Source organism: Carcharhinus amblyrhynchos, chromosome 26 (assembly GCF_965287045.1).
Source record: "Carcharhinus amblyrhynchos chromosome 26, sCarAmb.v2.hapA, whole genome shotgun sequence".
In the NCBI taxonomy this organism is placed as follows: Eukaryota; Metazoa; Chordata; class Chondrichthyes; order Carcharhiniformes; family Carcharhinidae; genus Carcharhinus; species Carcharhinus amblyrhynchos.
In genome coordinates, this window is record NC_137349.1 from 12,887,711 (window position 1) to 12,901,263 (window position 13,553).

The 13,553-nt window shown below is 45.6% G+C and overlaps 1 protein-coding gene across 1 annotated transcript in view; it reads left to right on the plus strand.

The window, feature by feature from the left end:
• LOC145358900 (uncharacterized) overlaps nucleotides 1–13,553 on the plus strand; it is a 54,937-nt gene that overhangs the window by 32,245 nt on the left and 9,139 nt on the right. The window contains exons 8-9 of the mRNA XM_080213274.1: nucleotides 3,026–3,187; nucleotides 12,213–12,346. Coding sequence (XP_080069400.1) covers nucleotides 3,026–3,187; nucleotides 12,213–12,346 — 296 coding nt within the window. The remainder of the gene's footprint in view (nucleotides 1–3,025; nucleotides 3,188–12,212; nucleotides 12,347–13,553) is intronic.

A 13,553-nucleotide genomic window follows, 5' to 3' on the forward strand; every position in this document is an offset into this window, starting at 1 on the left:
AAAACATTCACTGGATGGGAAAGTGTCAGTAGAGTTTGAGAAAGTGGGTCATGCCTCACAGGTCTGTTGGAATGAACTCTCCAAAGTGGATGAGGGGCTCTGTGGTATTTGCATATTCAGCAAGATTATTTTGTAAAACGCTGTGCTTTTATGTTCTTTGGGAAAGGACCAATGGCGAAAATCACAAGAAAAGCACAAAACCTCACATATTTGTAAGGAAACCAAGAGATTTGAGGATTGGAAGGGAAAGTGGAGTTGAGATGGAAGATGTTATTGAAAGGCAGAACCAGGCGGAAGGATATGTGGCCCGTTCTCCTCTATTTTATGTCATTAACAAGAGGAAAGTAAGTTAATAGCCACTGCAAAATAGAAGTGTTTAAGAAAAACACAATCTCCTCAAGTTGCCATGCCAACCTGCACTCTCTCAAGATACTGACTCCTTTCAGCATTTACTGTTTCCATCTGTGGGATCCGTTCAAATTGGTAGCAGCCCCCCGCTCAGTGAGCAAGGTGTGGGCCCTGTTTAACAAACGAGACCTTTATCGGGGAGCAAAGCAATTCTTAAATAGAACAGGAACTCCGTGAAAGCAATTATTCACATGTCAATGAACTCATTTGGAAAAGAAGTAGAGGCATTTCAACGGTGATTCTAAAGATGAAAACAGACTCTGTGATTAACCACGCCTTAGTGGGCAGTGCACTCTCGCTCTTTTTCTCTTTCACCTCTGTGTCAGAGGTCATGGGTTCACTTAGCCCCATTGGGCACACAATCCAGGCTGACACTCCCAGTACCAGATGAAGGGAAGGCTGCACTGTCTCAGATGCCGTGTTTTGGGTGTTTTTTTTCAGTTTTTATTTTTAGCTATTTTCATTTATTAGTTCTAAAGATGTTGGAGATGAGGCGAAATGTGGATTGAACAATTAAGTTTATCGATTAGTGTCACAAGTAGGCTAACATTAACATTGCAATGAAGTTACTGTGAAAATCTCCTAGCCGCCACACTCTATTTGGGTGCACTGAGGGAGAATTTAGCACAGCCAATACACCTAACCAGCTCGTCTTTCAGACTCTGGGAGGAAACCGGAGCACCCGGAGGAAACCCATGCAGACATGGAGAGAATGTGCAGACTCTGCACAGACTGTGACCCAAGCTGGGAATTGAACCCGGGACCCTGGCGCTGTGAGGAAGCAGTGCTAACCACTGTGCCATCGTACTGCCCCTTGACTACTAATTGACTATGGGAAGGTGGTGGGTGGATCATGTTGATAGCCATGTCAGGCAACCAATGGTGGGAGTATGGGGGTAGGACATTTGGAGGGGGGAGAGATCATGCGATGAATTCTCTATGAAATAACCAATCAGAATTGGTAACACTACTCTGGGCCAATCCACATTAAACTGGGCAAAGCGACCCATGTTGAGAGGAGAAAGGTGCCCATGGTGTGTGGGTAACCTAGATATATAATTGGCCAAAATAGACATTGCCAAGAGGGTCTGACCCATGAGCTCCTGTCCCAGGAAGTAGATGAATGGTCTTGATCCTCTCCAAACAAATGCTTGCAGTCAGATTGCTATTAGTGGAGTTGTTCAGCTGTTCAGAGACTGCTTTCTTTAATCCTGAGTCAACTATTGATCAGGTTGAAATGAGGCTCTTGACTTCATAAAACAAATTGTTAGAAGAACGAGGAAAGGAGCAAAGATGTTTTTGACGTGAAGTCCGTACAATGATCACTGACCTACTTTAACTCTATCCAGAAAAACCTCAATGTTGAAAATTTTCATCCTTGTTTTCAAATCCCTTTAAAGCCTCACCTCTCCCTACCTCTGTAACCTCCAGCTCTATAAAGCATCTGGAATCCTCCAATTCTGGCCTCTTCAGCATCCCAATTGTAATCCCTCCCCCCCCCCCCCCCCCATTCTTTCCCATTGCTGGCCTTGAGCTGTCCAACTCTGGAATTCCAACCCTAAACATCAGTGCATCTTTATCTCATTCTTCTCTTTAAACTGAACATTTGACCACCTGTCCGTGATAACTCCCAGGACTTGCATGGGGAATCAGTGACTGACCTCTCTGTCGGACTCAGAGTATCAGCTCCCTGGTGATTGGTAATTACCTTACCAGGTGGAACTCATATCGAGCCCTATATAAAGCAGGCCCCTGAGCGGGTCCATTATTGTATTATCCTGTTTGGGATCTTTTTGTGTTCACCACAGACTTGTGATTTTGCTTTATTTCATTTTGTGCAATAAAGCACTGTCCCTTCACAGCTGACTCCTGGAGCTATTATGTTATACTTATATCTCCTTGTCAAATTTTGAATGATAAGACCCTTGTGATGCACCCTGGAATTCTTTTCAAGGCACAATGAGAAAGAGTGTTCGGGAAAATGTGAGAGAGGGGAAAGACGGAGCAGAGGGAGCAGTGGGAAAAGACAGAGACTGAAAGGCAGAGAGATGTAGACAGAGAGAAGTAGAGTGAGATAAAGCCACAAGCAGAGCAAGATGGAGAGAGATCCAGAGATAGAAATAAAAACAGTCACAAGGATAAATGACAACATTGACACAGAGACAGCGAGGAAGAAGAAAAGATACACAGACACAAATAGGGAAAGGGACAAGAGTCAGGGACTGAGAAACTTGGGAGAGAGAGTGACAGAGAGTAAGGCACAGAGACCGAGAAGAAGAAAGAGACAACGGTTGACAAACAGAGAGATAGAGACAGAAACAAATATAGGGAGAGACATTCAAGACAAAGAGAGAGAATAGATGGAAAGAGTGAGACATCAACAGAAAAGCAGAGACAGATGTGGAGTAACAGTGACTGATGTGGTGTGGGCTGGCGGAGTCAGATGTGGAGTGGCGGAGTCAGACCCCCACACATTCAGACTGCGCAAAAGGCATGGACAGAGAGGTTTAGAGACTGAGAGAATGAAAGGAAATGAAAAGCATCAACAGTTTTGCGAGTAATTGTGTACGTTATGCAGACAATGCTAATCCCATCCCTGTCTGTTTCCTGTCGATAGGCTATAGCGATTGTTTGTGGATTTCTGGTGGCGCTGATGTTTTGTATCATTGCCTTCTTCGCTCAAAGAGTGCGACGGAAAATCTGGAAATACGGCAAACCGAATATCCTCTGGGAAAAAGGCTTTGCTGACGAAGAGGTGGGGCCGAACGTGGAAGAATGGGTAAGCAAGCCCTTGAAGCATTCCTGGTTCAACTATCGGTCAGCCCTGAGTTGGTGAATCTCAGCGAAACCATTTTGATTAAAGGAGAGAGCTGGCTCCCAGAATGAGGAGTTCGCACAGCGACTTGCTGAGGTTGACCTGGGTGTGTAATGTTCAGCCCAGCAAAAATGGATAAATATTGAGATTAGAGGGTGGAGAGATAGATCAGATATCATGGAGGACGTGCTGAGTCTTGCGATTGGGAGCAAGGGACAGCAATGGAATGTTCTCCGTGGCCAGGATCCAATATTTGACAATTGGTGGATTTCTGGAGTCTGCTCTAATCATTTTGGGAATCACAGATCATTTACCCAAACTCTAACACGCAAGACCAATGGCTGGATAGGGTTCATGATAGCACTGAGTATGCACAAGGCCAAGAAGGAGATCTGTTGGATGTAGAGAGTCTATGATAGGGGAGGGTGGACATGGGATTTGGAGGGAAAGGATTGATAAGCCAATTGGACTTTCTCAATCCGTGTTTTCTGAAGTTTTGTGCGTGAGGCTGCTAACTTCTGCCAAATTCTGTTCACCAGTGTTGAGTCGAGGCCATCTTTGACTCAAGACACAATTGATAGGAAGAGAAAAGTTTTCTCTTATAGTGTGATAAATTCACAATTGGTTCCAACAAGAGAGAACACTCCATCTCATTCAAAACCAAAAAAATGCTGGAAAATCTCAGCAGGTCTGACAGCATCTGTGGAGAGAGAATAGAGCCAATGTTTCGCGTCTAGATGACCCTTTGTCAGAGTTGAAGACACAGGGTGACACAGGCTGTTAGACCTGGTGAGGTTTTCCAGCATTTTTCTGGTTTTATGTCTGATACCAACGTCCGCAGTATTTTGCATTATCCCATCATGATCCCCAGAAGGGTAGGAGGTTTTAGTTAAGTTCAGCATTTTGCATCTAGGCACAAAACATTGGCTCTATTCTCTCTCCACAGGTGCTGTCAGACCTGCTGAGATTTTCCAGCATTTTTTTTTGGTTTTGAATGAGATGGGGTGTTCTCTCTTGTTGGACCCAATTCTGAGTTTATCACACAATAAGTTTAACCTTTTCTTCTCCTATCAATTGTGTCCTAAGCTAAAGGCAGCCTCGACTCAACGCTGGTGAACAGAATTTGGCAGAAGTTAGCAGCTTCACGCACAAAACTTCAGAAAACACGAATTGAGAAAGTCCAATTGGCTTATCAATCCCTTCCCTCCAAATCCCATGTCCACCCTCTCCTATCTTAGACTCTCTACATCCATCCAATCTCCTTCTTGGCCTTATATATACTCAGTGCTATTGTGAACCCTATCCAGCCATTGATCTTGTCTCATTCCAGGTCATTGAGTGTCATTAAGACAGAGATAGATAGGTTCTTTATCAATAAGGGCATCAGAGATTATGGGGAAAAGGCAGGAGTATGGCAATGAGAAAAATATCAGCCATGATTGAATGGTGGAGCAGACTCAATGGGCTGAGTGGCCTAATTCTGCTCTTATGTCTTATGGTCATTCCTTGAGACAAAGGAGCCTGGAACTCGTTGCTGGGGGAGGTAGTGGAAGCGGATATGGTAATAACTTTTAAGGGGCGGCTTGACCAATATATAAATAGGGTGGGAATAGAGGGTCCCCGGAAGGGTAGGGGGTTTTAGTTAAGCTGGGCAGCATGGTCGGTGCAAGCTTGGAGAGCCGAAGGACCTGTTCCTGTGCTGTAATTTTTTGTTCTTTTCAACACAAGACCCAATACCAATGTACAGACTTCCAAACAGAAACATTCATTGGTCCTCCCACTTTGCTCGACTTGAGGTCCTGGTAGAAATACTTGGAAGTTGTTTGTTGTTTGTGAATTGGCACAGAGGTCAGTGACTGGATTTATCAGCTGCCTGTACACACACACGCAGGTGAATTGAAATCACACGCAAGGACGTGCTGTCATTTAGGCTCACCTTGCCGATTCCGAGCTTTTCCCCTCCTTGAGGATGAAACTCACACCCCCTGAAACTGCACATTTTATTATGTCAGAGTCTTTATAAAAACAGTAGTGGACCAGTCTCAAATTTTCATTACTCAATTTCCATTATTCAAATCAGAGTGGGAGAATATCATTCCACACCTGCTGATCCTTCAATACCTCACCTAAGAATGGTGGGTGGATTATTCAACCAGCGTACGTTTGTATAGCACCTTTAACATTGGTCAGAAAGTCCCAGGGTATTTTACAGAAGTGTAAAACGGGCAAAGACATTAACAAGAACGGGAAATGTTGAGCAGCTCTGAAGCAGAGTTAACATTTCAGGCCGATGATGATTCGTCACCAGGAGAACTGAGATATTGTTCTACTTAAAGAGATATTGGGACAGGTGAGGTAATCAGAAGTAGATTTGAAGAAGTGTCTTAAAGGAGAAGAGAGATTTAGAGAGGGAATTCCAGAAATGTCACAGTGAGTTTAGATCCTGCTGTCCACAAATGAAAACTTTCCAAGACATGGTTAAAGTGGAAAGGTCAGTTACAACAGCTAGCCTACTGCCCTGCCTGTGATAAACCCATTCAAACTGTGAGTAGAACCTGGGCTCATCTTAATCTGCAAACAAAATATTCGATCAGTGACAATGCCAACTGAGCAATCTGCCAGACCCATTACCCTCCCTGCCTTATTCCTCTGGCAATTCCTCCACTAATCAGGCTGAAACCATCAAGAGGTAAAATAAAGCTTATTTATTAGTCACAAGTAGGTTTACATTGACACTGCAATGAAGTTACTGTGAAAATCCCCCAGTTGCCACACTCCAGCGCCTGTCCGGGTACACTGAGGGAGAATTTAGCATGGCCAATGCACTTAACCAGCACATCTTTCAGACTGTGGGAGGAAACCGGAGCACCCGGAGGAAACCCATGCAAATACAGGGAGAATGTGCAAGCTCCACACAGTGACCCAAGGCAGGAATTGAACCCAGGTCCCTGGTGCTGTGAGGCAGCTGTGCTAACCACTGTGCCACCGTGCCAACAGGCCGGAACTCAGGCCGGATGGCGGTGACTTCCCCTCACCACCAGCTCCTGCTGTTTGCTGCTGGGAGATAATGAACAAGGCCCATGTTGATGGAGTTCACACTCGCCACCTAGTCTTATCAAGGTTGAGCTGGAATGCCTGCCAATTGCCCCATTATAACACTAAACTCTGTTTGTATTTTGATAAGTTTAGTTTCTGCTCAATTACTGATTAACCTGACTGTAACTTTGGTTTCACTCAGTCACGTCACTCATTGTGAGCGATTAAACAGCTCCCACTGTTCACCCAATTCATGCAGTTTTACAATGATGTCAACAAGACCACGGAAACTGAGCTGGAAGGTCAGCAAAGGGTCACTGTTTAATTGCTGCTGTTTCAGGTTGAGTCCAGACCCCCTTTGCCCAGTTTACAGTTCTCCGGTTAACACAAGTCATCTTTATTTTAAAGGGTTAAGGCACTTGAAACATCAACATGGCTAAATAGCAGGAGTGGACACATTAAGTCAGGTAGCAGTGACGGAGGGAAATGGTGGGGGTGAGGAGTGATGTAGCTGGGAGAATCAGAGGCCTGTGCTGTCAGTGCCCTCCCTCTGCAAGGGCACATCATTCCCCCTCCTAACCCCATTGTAAAACTCAACAACAACTTGCATTTATATAACACCTTTTAACTTCATAAAATGTCCCAAGACATTTAACAGGAATGATCATCGAACAAAATCAGATACTGAGACACCGAAGGAGATATAAGGGGAGGGTTCTAAAAGCTTGCCAAACGGATGGATATTAAGGGGTGTCTAAAGGAGGAAAGCAGAATGGAGAGGTTTTGAGGTTGTGGGGAGGGGAGAAGGGCTTCCAGATCTTCGGGCCCAGGCAGTTGACGGAACAGCTGCCAATGGTGTAAGATTAAAATCAGGGATGTTCAAAAGGCCATCGTTGGAAGAGTGCAGAGATCTTGGAGTTTTGGGCTAGAGGAGGTCACAGAGAAAGTAAAGGGTGATTTAACCATATGGATGAGAATTTTAAAACTGAGACATTGTCTAACTGGGAGCCAGTTGTTGTCAGGATGATGGGCGAACAGGATTTGAGGTGATTTTGGATATAAGCAGCAGAGTTTTGGGTGAGTTGAGATTTACAGAGGGTGAGGCATCAGTGAGAGAGTGTGGAACAGCTGAGTTTGGAGATAACAGAAGCATGAATCAGGATTTCAGTAGAAAATGAGGTGAGGCACAGGTGGAGATGGAGAATACTCTAGAATCATAGAATCTCTGCAGTGTAGAACGCAGCCATTTGGCCTATCCAACTCAGGCCCTATCCCTGCAACCCTATGCATATATCCTGCTAATCACCCTGACACTCAGGGGTAATTTACCATGTCCAATCTACCTAACCCACACATCTAGATATAGAAGAAGGTGATTTTTGTGACAGAGAGGTTATGTGGTCAGAGAGCTGGCCGGTGGTGAGTTAACCTGAGGGTCAGTACACCTCAGGCAAGGGGCAAGGTTGAGAAATTGGGGCCTGCGTGAATAACGTCAACTGGTGCGAGAATTGAAGCCATGCTGTTGGTGTCACTCTGCATCACAAACCAGCCATCCTAGGGGGTGGCACAGTGGTTATCCCTGCAGCCTCACAGCGCCAGAGACCTGGGTTCGATTCCCAGCTTGGGTCACTGTCTGTGTGGAGTTTGCACATTCTCCCCATGTCTGCATGGGTTTCCTCCCACGGTCCAAAGATGTGTGGCTTAGGTGGATTGGCCATTGTAAATTGCCCCTTGGTGCCAGGGGACTAGCTGGGGTAAATGCATGGGGTTACGGGTTTAGGGCCTGGATGGGATTGTGTTCGGTGCAGTATCGATGAGCCAAATGGCCTTGTTTTGCACTGTAGGATTCTGTGATCCTGCCAACTGACCTAACCAACTCTCCCAGTGCAGTACTGAGGGAGCTCTACACTGTTAGAGACATGTAAGATAATGAAGGGGCTAGATAGGTTAGAGGTAGAGAGATTCTTTCCACTTAGAAAGGAAACCAGAACTAGAGTGCACAGCCTCAAAGTAAGAGGTGGGGGGGGGGTGCGGTCAGTTTAAAACAGAGTTGAGGAGGAACTTCTTCTCTCAGAGGGTAGTGAATCTCTGGAATTCTCTGCCCATTGAAGTGGTGGAGGCTACCTTGTTGAATATGTTTAAGTCACGGGTAGATAGATTTCTGATCAATAAGGGAATTAAGGGTTATGCGGAGCAGGCAGGTGGAATTGATCCACTTCAGATCAGCCATGATCTTATTGAATGGCGGGGCAGGCTCGAGGGGCTAGATGGCCTACTCCTGCTCCTATTTCTTATGTTCTTATGTTGGAGTTGCTGTCTTTTGGAATGAGATGTTAAGTGAGGTCCCATCTGCCCATACAGGTGGATGTAAAATCTTGTGATAGAGATCTGAAGATGAGCAGGGGAGCTCTGTCCCGTGCCCTGGATAGGATTTATTCCTCAACCATAAACCAGGTGGTGTGGCCATTATCACACCCCTGGTTGTGGGATCTTGCTGTGTGTAAATTGCCTGCCTTACAGCAGTGGCTACATTTCAGAAAATATTTTGTTGGCATTTGGTGACAAGATTATGAAAAACATCATAAAAATGCAAGTCACCTGACAAGACACTTCTACAATTTAAATTTGGTTTCACTTAACCCCTTTGACCTGATCCAGGTTAGATTTTCGAGGATGTTGCCAGGGCTAGTAGGCCTGAGTTATAGGGAGCAGTTGGCCAGGCTAGGACTTTATTCCTTGGAACCTAATAGAATGAGGGTTGATCTTATTGAGGTGAATAAAATCATGGGGGGCAAAGATAGGATGAACGCACATAGTCTTTATCCCAGGGAAGGCGAATTAAAAACTAGAGGGCACAGATTTAAGATGAGAGGGCAAAGATTTAAAACGGACCTGAGGGGCAACTTTTTCACACAGAGGGTGGGGTGTGAATGGAATGAGCTATCAGAGAAAGTGGTTGGGGCAGGTTCAATAGCAACATTTGAAAAACATTTGGATAAGTACATGGAAAGGAAAGGATTAGAGGGATATGGGCCAAACGCGGGCAATTGGGACTAGCTGGGAGGGTACCATGGTCGGCACGGACCGGTTGGGCTGAAGGGCCTGGTCCCAAGCTGTATTGCTCTATGACTCTGCAATACTAAATATAATAACAGTGACACAATCACATTGACCCAGCACCGAGTATCCATCACACGTGAGGAAGCGCCTTGGTCTGTCGTTCTAGGCATTGCCTCTGAGATGAGGTTTTGGATCCGTTCCAGATTCATTCCCTGCTTTCTTTCAATTGGAGTTCCTCAATTCTCTTTGTGATGTTGATGGCCTCTCCTGTAGTGAAGAGTTTGTGTCTCGGGACCAGATCTCCACAATGAGGATGCTGAGGGTCTGAAGATGAATCTTGCGAGACCCTTTCAGACAAATGGAATTTGCATTTGACCCAAGCTGCTGATATCGGAGAGTTTGTGACTGTAATGGGCAATGTTTCTGTTCAGTAAAGGTGGCAAAGGAAATGGGATTTAGATGCAAATCAGTTCTGACCGAATTGATTGGCGGAGCAGAGTCTAGGAGTTAAAAAGCTTCTTCCTGCTCCTCTTGTGTTTGTTGAAACACTTCATCCAAATGGGAATCAAAGAATGATAGGGAACGACCTATGAAATTGACTGTAAGTGATTTACAGGTGGCACAGTGGTTGGCATTACTACCTCACAGCGCAAGGCACCCGGGTTCGATTCCTGGCTTAGGTCACTGTCTGCACATTCTCCCTGTATCTGCATGGGTTTCCTCCGGGTGCTCCAGGTTCCTCCCACAGTCTGAAAGATGTGCTGGTTAGGGTGCATTGGCCATGTTAAATTCTCCCTCAGTGTTCCCAAACAGGTGCCAGAGTGTGGCTAGTCAGGGATTTTCACAGTAACTTCATTGCAGTGTAAACGTTAGCCTACTTGTGACACTAATAAATAAACTTTTAAAAGAGAGATGGTTGGATTGAGGGACATGGGGCAAAAGGTGGGTGGCCTGGGTTTAAGAATGAAGTGAGAATCCAGTTTTGGGATGATATTATGGTTAGAATGTCAGGGAGGGTCAGTATCGCTCTGACTCTCACGCAGAAGTGAGTTACACAACTCATTGAGATCTGTGTTTGGAACAACAATCATTCGTAGGACTGACTCAAGTCCACACACCAATAAACAACAGCTCGATTGTAGAGTGGAAGCTCTGCCACTCCCCTGAATTTGATTAATGGACAATCCCAGGTTTAATTAGCTGATCTTGACTTGATCAAAAGCAGCAGAATTGAGAATGAGAACAGGGCAGGATTAATATTCCTGACTGCTGTCCAGTGACATCAAGCTGATACTCAGCCTGACAACTGGGCTGAGCTGTAAGACATCACAAGGTTGAATAGTCCATTATCACTCACTATTTAGTTTCATTCACAGGAAGGGGCTGCAGTTGGTTGAGGCACAAAGCCAGTAATCCACACTAAAACCAATCCCAGGACAGAGTAAGGAATGTGGCTCATGGAGGTAACACCTTGATTCTAAAATTCAAATGCTTTCAAAGCCCTCCGTACCTCGTCCAGCCTCACTGCCCTCTGAGATATGGAGATCTCCTTTCGCTTTGGCCTCATCCATGTCCCCCTTTACTATCACTGCGCCAGTGGGGGCCGTGCCTTCAGCTCTCTTGGCCCTAAACTCTCCCTAAACATCTCTAACCCTCCACCCCTCACTCCTACTAGAGGAGCTTTTTAAAATCTGCCTCTCTGACCTGTCCAAATATCCCTTTGTAGTGAGATGTTGAGCGATAATTACTCCTCTGAGGCACACTGGAATGTTTTCTCCCATTAAAGGTGCTATAAAAATGCAAGTGCTTGTTTGAGGTAACAGCTAAGTGTTTGTTTAGCTCCGTGGACAGCAATCTCGCTGTTGAATCTGATGGTGGTGAGGTCATATTTCACTCCAGAGAATTGAGTCAATAATCCAGGTCAGCATTGCAGTACCACAGTGAGTGCTGCACAGTCAGAGGTGCCACTTTTCAGATGATATGTTAAACTAGAGCTTCTGCTGCTTGTTCCACTGTTTCAAAGAGTTCTTAAAAGGTACAGGGTCAGCGGAGATGGAGAGCACAGCGTGATCTCCTGATGTCCTGGCCAACGTTCCTTAGTCCAGCAACCCAGTGCCAAACACATTAATTGATCAGTTGCTCTGACTAATACAGGGGTGTGACATGATTTGAATCCTAGACTCCCTACAGCACAGAAGGAGGCTATTCGGCCCATTGAGTCTGTACCGACCACATCCCACCCAGGCCCTACACCCATAATTCCACACATATGTGCTGCTAATTCCCCTGTCACTAAAGGTTAATTTAGCATCACCAATCAACCTAACTCGCACGTCTTTGGACTGTGGGAGGAAACCGGAGCACTCGGATGAAACGCGTGCAGACACGAGGAATACATGCAAACTCCTCACAGACAGTGACCCGAGCCAGGAATTGAACCTGGGACTCAGCTGCTGTGAGGCAGCTGTGTTAACCATTGTGCCACCGATGAGCTATGATGTAAAATACAACTGTCTTTCTTGGTTTAAATTTTGGTGTGAACCACATAATGTTCCAGATTAGAAGCAAGCCATTCAGCCCATCAAATCAGAGCTTACTGTTTTTCTTCACAAGCCACCCAGTCTAATCCCCTTCTTCCCTTCCTCCTCCCCTTGGTTCCACACACACTTCATCGCCCTACCCAGTCTAATCCCCTTCTTCCCTTCCTCCTCCTCCTGGTTCCACACACACTTCGTCGCCCTACCCAGTCTAATCCCACTCGAACCTATTCCCTGACCCTGTTGTCTTTCACAACCCTCTTCCCAATTCATCTCATTAAAATACAGCAGCTCAGTTTATTATGTGTAAGTGATCCATCAAGTTACTCACTTCTTGCCCCTTTCTGCTCATTCAGGTGAAGACTGTTCCAGATGGAGGTCACAATGAAGTGGAGCCAGTCCAGTACTTCGATAAACCAGCCAATGGTATCAGTGTGATGAGCGCCAATGGATATAATTCACCTCCATATAATGTGGAAAATCAAAATCAGTAAGTGTCAAGTGTGACCAAATTATGCAATTAATAATCTTGTAATATAGAAGGAGGCTATTCAGCCCATCATATGGCACAGCGCCAGGGACCCGGGTTCAATTCTGGCCACTGTCTGTGTGGAGTGTGCACATTCTCCCCGTGTCTGCGTAGGTTTCCTCCAGCTGCTCCGGTTTCCTCCCACAGTCTGAAAGATGTGCAGTTTAGGTGGATTGGCCACGCTAAATTGTCCCTTAATGTCAGGGGGATTACGAGGGTAAATACATGGGGTTACAGGGATAGGGCCTGGGTGGGATTGTGGTCGATGTTGGCTCGATGGGCCAAATAGTCTCTTTCTGCATTGTAGGGATACTATGCCTGTACTGACTCTTTGGTAGAACTATCCAGTTAATCCTACTTCGTAGGATCAAATTGTAGAATCTCCACAGAGCAGAAGGAGGCCATTCGACCCATCGAGTCTGCACCATTTCTCCGACAGAGCATCTTACCCAGTCCCAATCCCTGCCCTATCCCTATAGCCCCATGCTTTTATCCTATTAATCCTCATTGTCCCCACATGCTGGGGCCCTAAGGGGCAATCTGAAATGGCCAATCCACCTAACCTCCACATCTTTGTACTGTGGGAGGAAACCCGAGCACCCGAGGCCAGAATTGAACCCAGGTCCTTGGCGCTGTGAGGCAGCCATGCTAACCACTGTGCCCCCCATAATTCTTGTTACTCGATGCTCTTCCTAATACTTCAGAGCTCTTTCCCCATAGCCCTGGACATTATTTCCCCTTCAAGAGTTATTGAAACTGCTTCCACCACCTTTTGAAACTGTAAAAACTCATTACATCAAGAAAGATTCTCCAAATCTCCTCTCTGACCCTTTTACACAAAATGTGGGGTCGGATGATGGGGACAAGACTTTGGTTAGTAATAAGGATGGAATTTTAAACTAAGTTCACCTTGTGGTAAACTGATAGGTAGATGATGCGTCCTGTACCTGCCCAATTTTACACTCCCAATTGAATCAATTTCTCACCATTTTGAACAGATCAACTAAATCTATTAACCTTCTCTGCTCTAAGGAGAACAATCCCAGCTTCTCCAGTCTCCACATTAACTGAAGCCTCTCATCCCTGCTCCTATTCCCGTAAATCGCCTCTGCTCTGTCTCCAAGGCCTCAACATCCATCCTAATGTGCCCAGAATTGGTCTCAATCCT